The 13523-nt window shown below is 34.0% G+C and overlaps 1 protein-coding gene across 1 annotated transcript in view; it reads right to left on the minus strand.

The window, feature by feature from the left end:
- Positions 1-13523, minus strand: part of Lonp2 (lon peptidase 2, peroxisomal) — a 99834-nt gene that overhangs the window by 63147 nt on the left and 23164 nt on the right. The window contains exons 4-7 of the mRNA XM_015488765.2: positions 12376-12498; positions 8622-8785; positions 7550-7644; positions 1502-1760 (exon numbers count right to left, since the gene is read on the minus strand). Of these exons, the coding sequence (XP_015344251.1) occupies positions 1502-1760; positions 7550-7644; positions 8622-8785; positions 12376-12498 (641 nt within the window). The remainder of the gene's footprint in view (positions 1-1501; positions 1761-7549; positions 7645-8621; positions 8786-12375; positions 12499-13523) is intronic.

Raw genomic sequence — 13523 nt, forward strand, 5'->3', positions numbered from 1 at the left:
CTCTAAATCTCATCAAATACATATACAAAACTAAGCTACAGATAAGAAAAAAATAACTAAAACAATGTAAGGTATAAATCAAGTCACTTAAATCAGGAATACCTCCTGAAAGCTCTATAGTTAAAATCAGAAGACTGTGGCCCTAGATCCAGCTTTGGTCCAAGAGATGCCAATTTTGTTATGAAAGCAAACTACAGCCTCTAGTGGCACAAGCGAGAATAAGGAAGTCTAGGCAACAAAAATATCTTGATGTTTCCAGAAAGAAACTTCCTTTAAGTTATTCAGAATAATACAAAGAAACACAATGGGCCAATATTTAGTCAGGTCATTATAACCCAATCAATGACCCAAATCAATTCTCTGCTCAGATGTTCCCCCTCATTGCTTATTCATTAAAGTCTTGGATTGTTTCTTCTTTGATTGTAAGTGAACAAATAAGAGAATATAAAAGTAACATTTCTCAAAGAAAAGTTTTTGAAACAGTTTCCCATTCCCACCTAAGGTCAGAGATAACCTGTGAACAGGGAATTGGAAAATAAGATGTTAAGGCTGGTGTTGTAGCTCAGTGGTAGAGCTGTTGCCTTGCATGTGTGAGGCACTGGGTTCAATTCTCAGCACTGCATACAAATAAATAAAAATAAACGTTCATCAACAACTTAAAAACATATTTTTTAAAAATGTATCACATTAGCTGGGTGCGGTGGTATATGCCTGTAACCCCAGCAGCTCAGGAGGCTGAAAGCAGGAGGATGGCAAGTTCAAAGCCAGCCTCACCAAAACTGAGGTGCTAAGCAACTCAGTGAGACCTTGTCTCTAAATAAAATACAAAATAGGGCTGGGAATATGGCTCAGTGGTCAAGTTGCCCCTGAGTTCAATTCCTGGTACTCTCCCCGTGAAAAAAAGCATCTTTTTTTTTAAATAAGCAGTTCATGGCTTCTATATTTTTAATGTTCTACATTTAAGATATACATATATACACACATACAAGGATAAGCCTTAATAGTTATGCTAATCTTTCTTTATTATTGGTATTTATAATACAAACCAGCTTTCATAAAGGAGGTTAAACTGCAAGCAGAAGAAATTTGCTACCCAAGATTCCTCTTTTTCATATCTGCCCTAACTATTACAGTTGCTTTTCTAAACTCTAAACATTTATGGGTCATTATTTATGTAATATAACTGGGCCAAAATGAATGCAAAGACATTGTAATATCCAATCATAAAGTAATTTATAATCACATTCAAATGAGATTTCAGAAAAGCTGAGGCATACAATAGCTACCCACTGTCATACAAATATCAAGGTTAATGTAGGTATTCCATTATGATGAGAGGCTCTAGGCTAGCATATAAGTCTTGTAAATGTCCTTTCCATTCAAGATACTACAAATAGTCCCTGAAGAAAGAGAGACATAATATTGTGCCTCAGTGTTTTAGAGGCTCTAGTCAACAAAATGAGAACTAGAACTGGAGATTAGGCTGGGAGATACATTTTACCTGTGTCCTCGAATGTCAGACTGATCACATACTCCTCCAAGCGCAATCCTGTGGAACTCTCGACCTAAAGTCTTGGCCACTGATCTTCCCACACTTGTTTTACCAACTCCAGGAGGGCCAACAAAGCACAGAATAGGGCCCTTCAGGTTGTTTTTCAGCTGCCTGACAGCCAAGTATTCCAGAACTCTTTTCTTCAATTTTTCCATGGCATAGTGGTCATTATCCAGAAGAATTCGGGCTGCCCGAATGTCCAGGCGGTCTGTCAAAAAACCCAACAGAAATAATTTGAACAGGTCAAACTTTTTCAAGCTTGGCAAGAGCCAATTTTTTTTTTGGAAAAAAAGATGTGGTAAGAACAAACTTGGATCCTATACTTGGTTTAGTTTTTCTGCTTAAGATTTGGTGTCTCCAGAGATAGTGGGTACTTACTACAGTGACAAGCCAGATCAATGTTTATAGCAGCTCAATTCACAATAGCTAAATTTATGGAACCAACCTAGGTGCTCTTCAACAAATGAGTGGATAAAGAAAATGTGGCATATATACACAATGGCATATTACTCAGCCATAAAGAAGAATAAAATTATGGCATTTGCTGGCAAATGAATGGAAATGGAGACTATCATGCTAAGTGAATAAGCCAGTCGCCAAAAACCAAAGGTTGAATACTCTGATATGTGGATGCTAACACAATAAGATGGGGGGGGGGATATAAATTCATTGGATTAGACAAAGGGGAATAATGGGAAGGGAGGAAGAATAGGAATAGAAAAGACAGTAGAATGAACTGGATGTACTTTTCTATGTTCTATATGAATACATGACAAGTGTAACTCAACATCATGTACAACCGCAAGAATGGAATCCTACTTAGAATAAGGTACTGCATGTATTTACAATATGTCAAAATACACTCTACTGTCATATATATCTAAAAAGAACAAATAAACCACTATGCTCACTTTATTTGGAATGATTTTCTAGATACACACTATTTTCATGCAGACATAATTTGCATTTTACTCTATTTATGCTGGCATTTGTTCCTTTGATGGAACAAATGTGTCCATCCCAGAAAATCTGAAGAAATCAATAAAAGAAGAAAACAGTAACCCATAATCTCATATCCCCCAAAGATCATCATTACCTTCTTTTTGGTATGTTATTCTAGGCTGTGTGAATGTGTACTTACATATCTATTTCTCAAAATGGGAATGTATAACGCTTTCTATAATTTTTTTCATTTACTCTTCTACAGCCACTTTCAGTCACATGTATTTTTCTAATATGTTATGACTACTTAATATTGCATTAAATAATTATCCATATTCATTTAACTAATTCTCTATGCTGAGCATCTAGGTTATTTACAAATCCTTGGTTATAAAGAAAACACTGTGCATTCTTGTAACTAATCTTTATATATAGCTATAATTATTTCCTTCAGCTAATCTTCTATAAATGGAAGTGCTAGGTTAAAAAAAATCATTGTAAAGAATCCCCTAATTGCCATCCAGAAAAACTATATTCATTAAAGTATTATAAGAAGCATTTGAATTAGGCTTTGTTTCCAGAGTAAAGCTTTCATCAGGTTTACTAACATGCTTTTCGCATATAAAACACTCATAAATTAAACACCAGGCCATGGAAGCCAAAATAAATTCACCAGTCAGGTGGTTGTTAGTGCATATTATTATACAGTGACATATTCATACTGACAGTGAAAGAAGAAGAGTGGAGAAAAGAAACATACAAACCTACTCTTTCAATTAGCTATTTGGAATTTTTTGTATACTTTTCTTAATGGAAAAAAAAATGGCCTTAAGTGTAGTTTGGTTCCCAAGATAGTCCATAAAAACCTGGCTAAGCAGTAATATATGTAATTTAGTTACACTATTGATTATAGTCAGAATTGAGGTCTAAGTGGAAGGCCAGGGAAATTGGATTCTGTGATGGCAAGACTCTCAGGAATGCTGGGTTCCAGGCAGAGAGCCAAAAATGTGTTTTATAATGACAGGATATACCAAACTTCTGGGGTTTTCTTCAAAATCCAGGGAACTGCTGGGAGCGGTGGCACAAACCTATAATCCCAGTGGTTCAGGAGGCTGAGGCAGGAGGATTGCAAGTTCAAAGACAGCCTCAGCAACAGTGAGGCCCTAAGCAACTTAGTGAGACTCTGACTTTAAATAAAATAGGGTTGGGAATGTGGCTCAGTGATTGAGTGCCCCTGAGTTCAATCCCCAGTACATGCCCCCCGAAAAAAAAAAAGAAACAAATGATCATAAGAGACTACTATGAACAAGGGTACATCAGCAAATTGAATAACTTAGAATTAATTCCTAGATACATGCAACCTTCCAAGACTGAATCAAGAAACAGAAATCCAAAAACAGAGAGAGAACTGGTAATCAAAATCCTCCCCAAAAAGAAAGCCCAGGACCAAATGTTTTTGGTGAATTTTGCCAAACATTTAAAGAACAATTAACACAAATCCTTCTCAAATTCTTTAAAAAACTGAAGAGAAAGGAATACTCCAAATATATTTTATGAGTCTAAAATTACCCCTAAACCAAAGCCACACAAAGATACGAAAAGAAAATTACAGGCCAATATCTCTGATAAACATGGATGCAAACATTTTCAACAAAATACAAGCAAATCAAATGCAGCAGCATATTAAGAGTTATACATCATGATCATGAAATTTATCACTGATATTGCAAGAACTATTCAACACACACAAATCAATAAATGTGACCTAATAAGTTAACAGAATAAAGGATAAAAATCATACCATCATCTCAATAGATGCAGAAAAAACATTGACAAAATGCAACTTACAATTATAAAATACTGGTGAAAGAAATTAAACAAGTAAATGGAGAGATAAGACCATGTTCATAGACTAGAAGAATATTGATAAAATGTCCATATTTCCCAAGGGAATCTACAAATCCTTTTGATAATCTCTATCAAAATTCTGATGCCATTTTTCACACACACACACACACACATAAAAAAAAAAAAATCCTAAAATTCACATGTAATTACGAAAGATCCCAATGGCCAAAGCAATCTTGAGCAAGAAAAACAAAGCTGGAGGAATCATACCACCTGGATGTCAAGTTATATCTACAGTAATAAAAAAAAAAATGGTTCTGGCATAAAACAGACATACAGAACAGAAAAGAATAGCCCAGAAATAAATATACACATATGATCAGCTAATTTTCAATAAAGATGCAAAGAGTGCACAATAGGGCAAGGACAGTCTCTTCAAATAAATGCTGTTGGAAAAACTGGATATCACATGCAGAAGAATGAAATTAGGCTTTGATATTACACCACTCACAAAAATCAACTCAAAATGGATGAAAGACTTAAACATAAGACCTGAAATCATAAGATTCCTAGACAAAACCATGGAAAAAGCTCCTTGATATTGGTCTTGGTAATATTTTGGGATGTGACATCAAAAGTAAGGCAACAAGAGCAAAAAATAAATGAGTGAAATTACATCAAACTAAAAAGCTTCTTTAAACAAAGGAAACAATCAATAAAATGAGAAGGCTATACATAGAAGAAAATATTTGCAAACCATTTATCTGATAAGAGATTAATATCTAAAATATACAATGAACCACACAAATCAACAGCAAAAACCAAATAGCCTGAGTGAAAATGGGCAAAGGACCTCAACAGATCTTTCTCTAAAGAAGACATACAGATGCTCAAAAAATAAATGAAAAGGTGCTCAACATCACTCATCATCAAGAAAATGAAAATCAAAACCACAAAGGGCTGGGAAGTAGCTCAGTGGGAGAGCACTTGCATAGAATGTGCAAGGCCTTGGGTTTGATCTTCAGGCCCCAAAAAACAAACAAAAACCCACAAGCTATTCCTTCATGCCTATTAGAATGGCTATTAAAAAAAAAAACTATAAAAAAATTCTAATAATTGGTGACAAGCATATGGAGAAAAGGGAATTCTACACGGTTAGTAGGAATGTAAATTAGTATAGCCATTATGAAAACAGTGTAGAGGTTCCTCAAAAGATCAAAAATAGAATTACCATATGAAGACCAAGAGCGTACTACAGGGATACTGCTACATCGATGTTCATAGCAGCACAATTCACAATTGCTAGACTGTGGAACCAACCCAGATGCCCTTCAATAGATGAATGGATTAAAAAAATGTGGCATTTATACACCATGGAGTATTACGCAGCACTAAAAAATGACAAAATCATAGAATTTGCAGGGAAATGGATGGCACTAGAGCAGATTATGCTTAGTGAAGCTAGCCAATCCCTAAAAAACAAATACCAAATGTCTTCTTTGATATAATGAGAGCAACTAAGAACAGAGCAGGGAGGAAGAGCAGGAAGAAAAGATTAACATTAAACAGATACATGAGGTGGGATGGAAAGGGAGAGAAAAGGGAAATTGCATGGTAATGGAGGGAGTCCCTCATTGTTATACAAAATTACGTATAAGAGGTTGTGAGGGGAATGGGAAAATAAACAAGGAGAGAAATGAATTACAGTGGATGGGGTAGAGAGAGAAGATGGGAGGGGAGGGAGGGGGGATAGTAGAGGATAGGAAAGGTAGCAGAATACAACAGTTACTAATAGGGCATTATGTAAAAATGTGGATGTGTAACCGATGTGATTCTGCAATCTGTATTTGGGGTAAAATTGGGAGTTCATAACCAACTTGAATCTAATGTATGAAATATGATATGTCAATAGCTTTATAATGTTTTGAACAACCAATAAAAAAAATATTAAATGAGAATTAATGGAGAAATTCTGTTTTATATTGATAACAAGGCAAAAGCTGTTTCTTGGGTGAATTTTTGAATAATTACTCTCATTTTGATTTATGTAAGATCATTATCCAAGACCATTTTTTATATGTTCTCATTTCTTATAAGTAATAAGAATATAGAATGCAATTACAATTTTGTCTTCTTTTAAGTGGTACAACAATAAAGAAATGAACAAAAAAAAAGAATTACCATATGATCTAGAAGTCCTACTTCTGTGTATATATCCAGAGGAATTGAAAGCAGAATCTGGAAGAGATAGCTACACTGCCATATTCACTGTAATGTGATTATTCACAATAGTCAAGATGTGAAAATCACCTCAACATCTACTGAAAGATTCATGAATTTAAAAAGTGGTATATACATACAATATAGTATACAGCCTTAAAATATAAGGAAATCCTGTCACTTTTGACATCATGGATAAACCTACAAGAGATTATGATAAATGAAATAAGCCAGACACAGAAAGACAAATACTGTATAATTTCACTTATATGTGAAATTTAAAACAATCAAATTCATAGAAGCTAAGAGCAGCAGCAGTAAATGCCAGGGACTAAGTTCAGAGGAATGGTGAAGTGATGGTTAAAGGGTAGAAAGTCTCAATAATACAAGATAGGTTCTGGAGATATGCTATATAGCCTAGGGCATGTAGCTAACAATACTATTTTGTATTCTTAAAATTTGCTAAAAAGGGGCTGGGGATGTGACTCAAGTGGTAACCCGTTCCTTTGGCATGCGTGGGGCGCTGGGTTCCATCCTTAGCACCACATAAAAATAAAATAAAGATGTGTCCGCCGAAAACTGAAAAATAAATATTAAAAAATTCTCTCCTCTCTCTCTCTCTCAAAAAAAAATTGCTAAAAAGGTGGATTTTATGCTCCATGATTTTAACATCACCCACCACCACCACATATACACAGAAAGAAATGTCAATTATAACAACATAATGAGCAGGAGGAAACTTTGAGTAGGATAGATATATTTATGGCTTTGATGATAGTGATGATTTCATGGATTAGTCTTATCCTAAAACTCATCAGGATGTAAATACCAGCTTTTACATGTCAATCATAACTCAATAAAATAGTTTCAAAAATGAAAAGTAACTAATTTATTAGTAAGACAGTCAATGGGCAACATATGAAGTGAGAATTTACATGAGCTGAGTGATGATTAGGATGTAAACAAGGTGTTATTTTGTTGGCTCACCAGTTGTACTTTTGTTCCAAGGAAGTTCTACCATAAGTTCCAAATAATTTCTAGTCAGAGCATATTCTGGCATTGATTGAGGCATTTTTTTGAGTCTATGGGGAAAGAATACATATAAAACATATTTAATATTCAAGAATATAAAATAATACCAATACAGAGAAATCAACATGTCTCCCATCCTAGGTGAGATGTATCATGAATATTTAAACAAGTCTAAAAAAGTTTTTAATGTTAATATAAATTTTATTTTGTTTCATAATATAAAAGAAAAAAATGGTGTTCTATTTAACTCTGAGGTTATCCATAAAATATAACCCACCACGGGGATGGGGTTGTGGCTCAACATTAGTGCGCTCACATTGCATGTGTGAGGCGCTGGGTTCGATCCTCAGTAGCACATAAAAATAAATAAATAAAACAAAGGTATTGTGTCCAACTACAACTAAAAAATAAATACAAATAAATATATATATAATCTATTTTGTCATCAAGGTTTCCCTGTACTTTGTGTTGCATAAAGAGAAACTGACAGTTTCTACTTTCTGAAGATTACAATCTAAGAAGAAACAGTGACAAGTAAGAACACAATGATAACTGAACAAATACTACATTTGAACAAAGAAGTATGGTCCTTTCTTTTAGACAAGGAAAAGGCAGCCTCAATAGTTATAATGTCTGACAGCCAAAGTAGAAGTGAAAGATGTCTATCACTTTTTGGTATGATAAAAATATTAATGAAAGTGGTGTTAATTCATGAGTATTAAGAATGTTTTAAGAATTATATTCTGCTGAGGAATGATGAAAGACGGGAAGTCTTCCAAAGATCAAAGGCATAAGCCACGAATTAGGAAAGTCATGAAAGATAAAAGTTGGCAATGGAAAGATAAAATGAATAGGGTGATCTATGAGTATATTAAGAATAAGAAAAAGAGAAAGAGCAGAGAATATAAAACAAATGATTCAGATTTCAGTTTGTGATCCAAAACAGCAGAATCAAGTTTCAAAATTGTTACTTTTACATAATAAACAAAAAGAAAATACTAGTGAATTAATGCCTTCAATAATTTACCTTTTTATCTCTTTGACACAGACTTTATGGGCCTGCTCTGGCATACTGGATGTTCGTATTTTTTTCTCTACCATGACAATATCATCATTATCTTCATCCTCGTCCTCATCTTCTAAAGTACCTGGGATGTGTGTGAGTCTTCTAATAGGGCGTATAGCTATAACCTAAGTAGGCAGTAGAAGAAAACTGTATGTCAAAATAATTTAGAAACGAAGTACACAGCTAAAGGTAAGTATAGGATTGATACTGAATAAACACATTTATGGCCACAGCCTATATCTTGAGGAACTAAATTTCTGAACAATTAAGAAGCAGATGTAGCAGAATTTTAAAAGTAAACTAACATAAAGTGGATGTGATTCTTTTGGAACTGCCTACTTGAAATACTTAAAACACCTATGAATCATCTTTCCTTGAACTACTATTGCAGCTACTATTTTCTTCGTCTTCATTATTACTTACATTTGGTGGCTTCATTATTACTTACATTTTTACTTCATTATTACTTACATTTTTCCTCCTCCTACATTACAAAATCTGTCATCTTTAACCTTTCCACCCCTGGCTCTATTATCACTGTCTTCAACACAGAAAAATCTTCCTCCTTTCAAAATAATGTAGCTCACTGATGGGCCCCTTCCAGTTAACCATCACACTATATACTTCCTTTCCTGTGATGTTCTACATCTCCAACAAGTGGCTATAACTACCATGTCCCCTTTCTCACCAATTACAGGTCATCAGTAAGCCTTTGGCTTCTGTCCTGTGGTGCTGAAACTGTTCTTTCAATAATCTTCTAATAATCATGTCCCAGGCCAAGTCAAATGTTCATTGTTTATGTTCTCTTCATGATCTTTCTACCATATTTTAAAAGTACTTTCTGTTTTTTTTTAAATTCTCAATTCATTAATATTATGAATCAACTCCAACCATTACTAGAACAAAATGAGATACTGGTATTTAATTTAAAATCCTCCAAAATTAAAATTTTTACCTGTGAAATTATCTATTTCATACATTCAAATATTAAAAATTTAAAACATATAGTAGTAAATAAAATGTAATTTTATAAAAACATATTAAATATATACTTTTATTCTCATATAAGTCATTAACAAATAAAATTAATATTTTGTAAATAAAATATTTTAAATTACAAAAAAAAGTGAATTTTTTAAGTGAGATTTTTTTAAAAATACATTAATGATTTCATTGTTGAGACAAAAGCACTTTTTGATGCAATTTCCCCTTAGAAAATAGCACTTTTCGTGTTGGTGGGGATGTGGGGAAAAAGGTAAACTCATACATTGCTGGTGGGACTGCAAATTGGTGCAGTCAATATGAAAAGCAGTATGGAGATTTCTTGGAAAATTGAGATTGGAACCACCATTTGACCCAGCTATCCCTCTCCTCGGTCTATACCCAAAGGACCTAAAAACAGCATACTACAGGACACAGCCACATCAATGTTTATAGCAGCACAATTCACAATAGCTAAACTGTGGAACCAACCTAGATAACCTTCAATAGATGCATGGATTAAAATGTGGCATATATACACAATGGAATATTAGTCAGCAATAAAAGAGAATAAATTCATGGCATTTGCAGGTAAATGGATGGAGTTAGAGAAGATAATGCTAAGTGAAGTTAGCCAATCCCAAAAAAACAAATGCCGAATGTTTTCTTTGATATAAGGAGGCTGATTCATAGTGAGATAGGGAACATGGGAGGAATAGACGAACTATAGATAGGGAAGAGAGGTTGAAGGGGAAAGGAGGCGCACAAAGATATAAATGATGGTGGAATGTGATGATCATGATTATCCAAAGTATAGGTATGAAGACACGAATTGGTGTGAATATACTTTGTATACAACCAGAGATATGAAAAATTGTGCTCTATATGTGTAATAAGAATTGTAATGCATTACAGTGTCATATATAAATAAAAACTTTTAAAAAATTTAAAAAAGAAAATAGCATTTTTCAATTCTTAAGGATAAAAAAGGGAGATGGTTTAGGCTAATTATAAATATTATCTTCTGATTCCTACAGTTTGAAGTAATCATCACCTATGTCCTCATTTTCTAGAACACTTCTGGAACAACTTTCTTTTTAAGTGCCTTTTAAGTGGTAAAACCTTTACTGATAAAAAAATCCACTGCAGAGTATTACATGGGTTAGACTTTCTGCACAAAATGAATAAGTGAGTCACTGATAGGATCTTAAGCCAGAACTAATTCAGATTTCTGACATTTGCTTTGAGCAGCATGGTGTCCTGAAATACTAAACACCACGTGGTGCTCACACCTCTCCTCAGCTGACTACTACTGCTTCTTTAATCCCACCTTGGGAGTTCTTCACATCTGCTCTTCTCTACAATGTATTCTCTTTGATGAAGGAGCAACACTACAGTGCTGGTGACCATCAAATCTCTAACATTATTCTAACCTTTCACGTCAGAGTTCTGGATATCCAACTGCTTTCAGGGAACTGCCATTTTCACATTTGGTCCACATCAAATATATCTTCCTCATCTTAACTCTGCCCAGACATAAAAATAGTAAACTCTATAGCTCAAGGTAGACTTTGAATAATACCCCACTATAAAAACCTAATGGATACATGATAATGGAAAGGAAAGAAATATTTAATTGGTAGTGTTGAGCCAAATAAAAGTTACTCATTGAGGGAAGTACAACTGCTATCTTCAGTTCATTAACAGGGCAAAATTACTAACATGAGTTAAAGAGTTAAGTGCTTTTTAAAAAATCCAATAAAAGTACATGTATGAAGACTTGAATTGGGTGTCAACATACTTTATACAAAAACTAGATACAAAAATTGTGGTATATATGTGTATTAAGAATTGTAATAAAAAAACAACAAAGTACATGTATAAAGGCATAAATTGGTGGAACATACTTTATATAAAGAGATATGGAAAATTGTGCCCTATATGTGTAATAAGAATTATAATGTTTTCCACTGCCGACATGTAGTTAAAAAAAATTTGAAAGAATTATTACTTTAAAAAAAAGAAAATGAAAAGGAGTGGATATTTATAAAGCTACTAGAGGACAAAGGACTCAATAGAGAAGACAACAAAAAAGTTTAACTAAGTGAAAATTAAGACTTTTATAAATTAAAAACAAGTCAGCACAATTATAGCACAACATACAGTTCTTTTAGTAAACACTTTTTGTATTATGTTCTTAATACCATATGTAATAAGAAAACACTATACTCAAAAGACACTTATCATATGTATTTGCTAACTTCTAAAATATGGAAAACAATGGAAGTAACACACACGTTTGACTAAAAGGTCAATGGCTCGGTAAATTGTCCCTTTGCATAAGTACTAAAACAAAAACAAAAAAATATGAGAAAATGCTTGTATGCTAAAAAAAAAATTCAGGTATATAAAAGGACTAGAGGAAACACACCAAACTCTACATCAGAGATAATGAGCTTTTTTCTTCATTGTTCTTTCTTCTCCCCAAGTGTGCATGTTAGGTAATTACTCTACCACTAAGCTACATCCCCAGTCCCCTAACCCTCTTTTTTTGTTTCTTGTGACAGGGTCTTCCTCTATTGCCCAGACCAGCCTCCAACTCCTGGATTCAAGGGATCTTCCTTGTCTCAGAGACTACAGATGCACACCTGGCTTTCAAGTTTTTCTTTTTTTAAAAAGCTAACATTAAATTTCCACATAAAACCAAACAAAATAGAATAAAAGATATATTTACCCGCTTATCATCATCTTGCTTGGGTTTTCTGGTTTTCTGAAGCAATTTCAGACCTTCAATTTGCCTGACAAGCAATGGTATGGTCATCTTGAATCGCTCCTCTAGGCTAACAGCATCTAAAATCTAGAAAATGGGAGTCATTTAATAATACTTCTTTTTCTGAAACACATGCTCCAATACAGACAGTCAGTTATGACTTAGGTAGCTCAGCAAAAATCAAAACAAAACAAAATGGAATCCACCTGGTAGTGTGCTCTTATGGTCCTATCAGGGTGACATTAGGAGGCTGGGAGGGTCTTCTTGGGGTCAGCTCCATGGCCAGCTGTGTGGTCTCTGGCCTTATGCCCCCACCCAAGCCTGCACCTCTGAGCTCATAGGTTGTCACGACCATTTTCCAACTGTAGCCTCCTCTTCTTCCTCTACATTCTCTAAGGGGTTTTGTGATGGGGCCTGTCTGGCCCACCTCCAGGGTATGTTCACCCCACCAAAAACAAAAACATCCCTTACCCATTCCTATCAGTAATTAGAGCTGTTCCGTTACTAACACAGCCAAATTAACTACATTAATCAGCCAGGCTATTTGACATGAATATGAGAATCCTAAAAAAAAAAGATACAAACAAAAAAATCTTGGTTTTTCATTTAAAAATGGAGCCATATTCTAAGATCAAGAACCAAACGCATGTTCAATGTCAACTTTTTCTGGGAATTATTCTCTTAGACAAGAATGTGTTTACATTTTGGACCTCAAAAAATTCTAGGTTCAAAATATTAAATTTTTACACACAAGAGAATAGTGGCATTCTTAACCAACTACACAATGATCTATTGAAATAGCAGCCACTCTCCAGTCCCTCAGGACAACATGCTTGCTAATTCCTACAGTCAAGTGACTCCTCAGTAATCCTGAACTTTCCTGCTCCCACCTAGCACTCTGTGTCTACCATCAACCAGTTTTTATTAGTTGTACTTGCTATTATAATTATTGCATTTTGTACTAAGTTAATAAAAGAAAGAGTGTTCAATAAAAAATAACAAGTGTTCCAAGAATATTCAATAAAACAGACTATTAAAAAAACTAGCAACAATATTCTAAAATATAATAAAAATACTCTAAATACAGTAAAAAATACTTTAAATACATAAAA

The sequence above is a fragment of the Marmota marmota genome, unplaced genomic scaffold (genome assembly GCF_001458135.2).
Source record: "Marmota marmota marmota unplaced genomic scaffold, marMar, whole genome shotgun sequence".
Classification (NCBI taxonomy): Eukaryota; Metazoa; Chordata; class Mammalia; order Rodentia; family Sciuridae; genus Marmota; species Marmota marmota.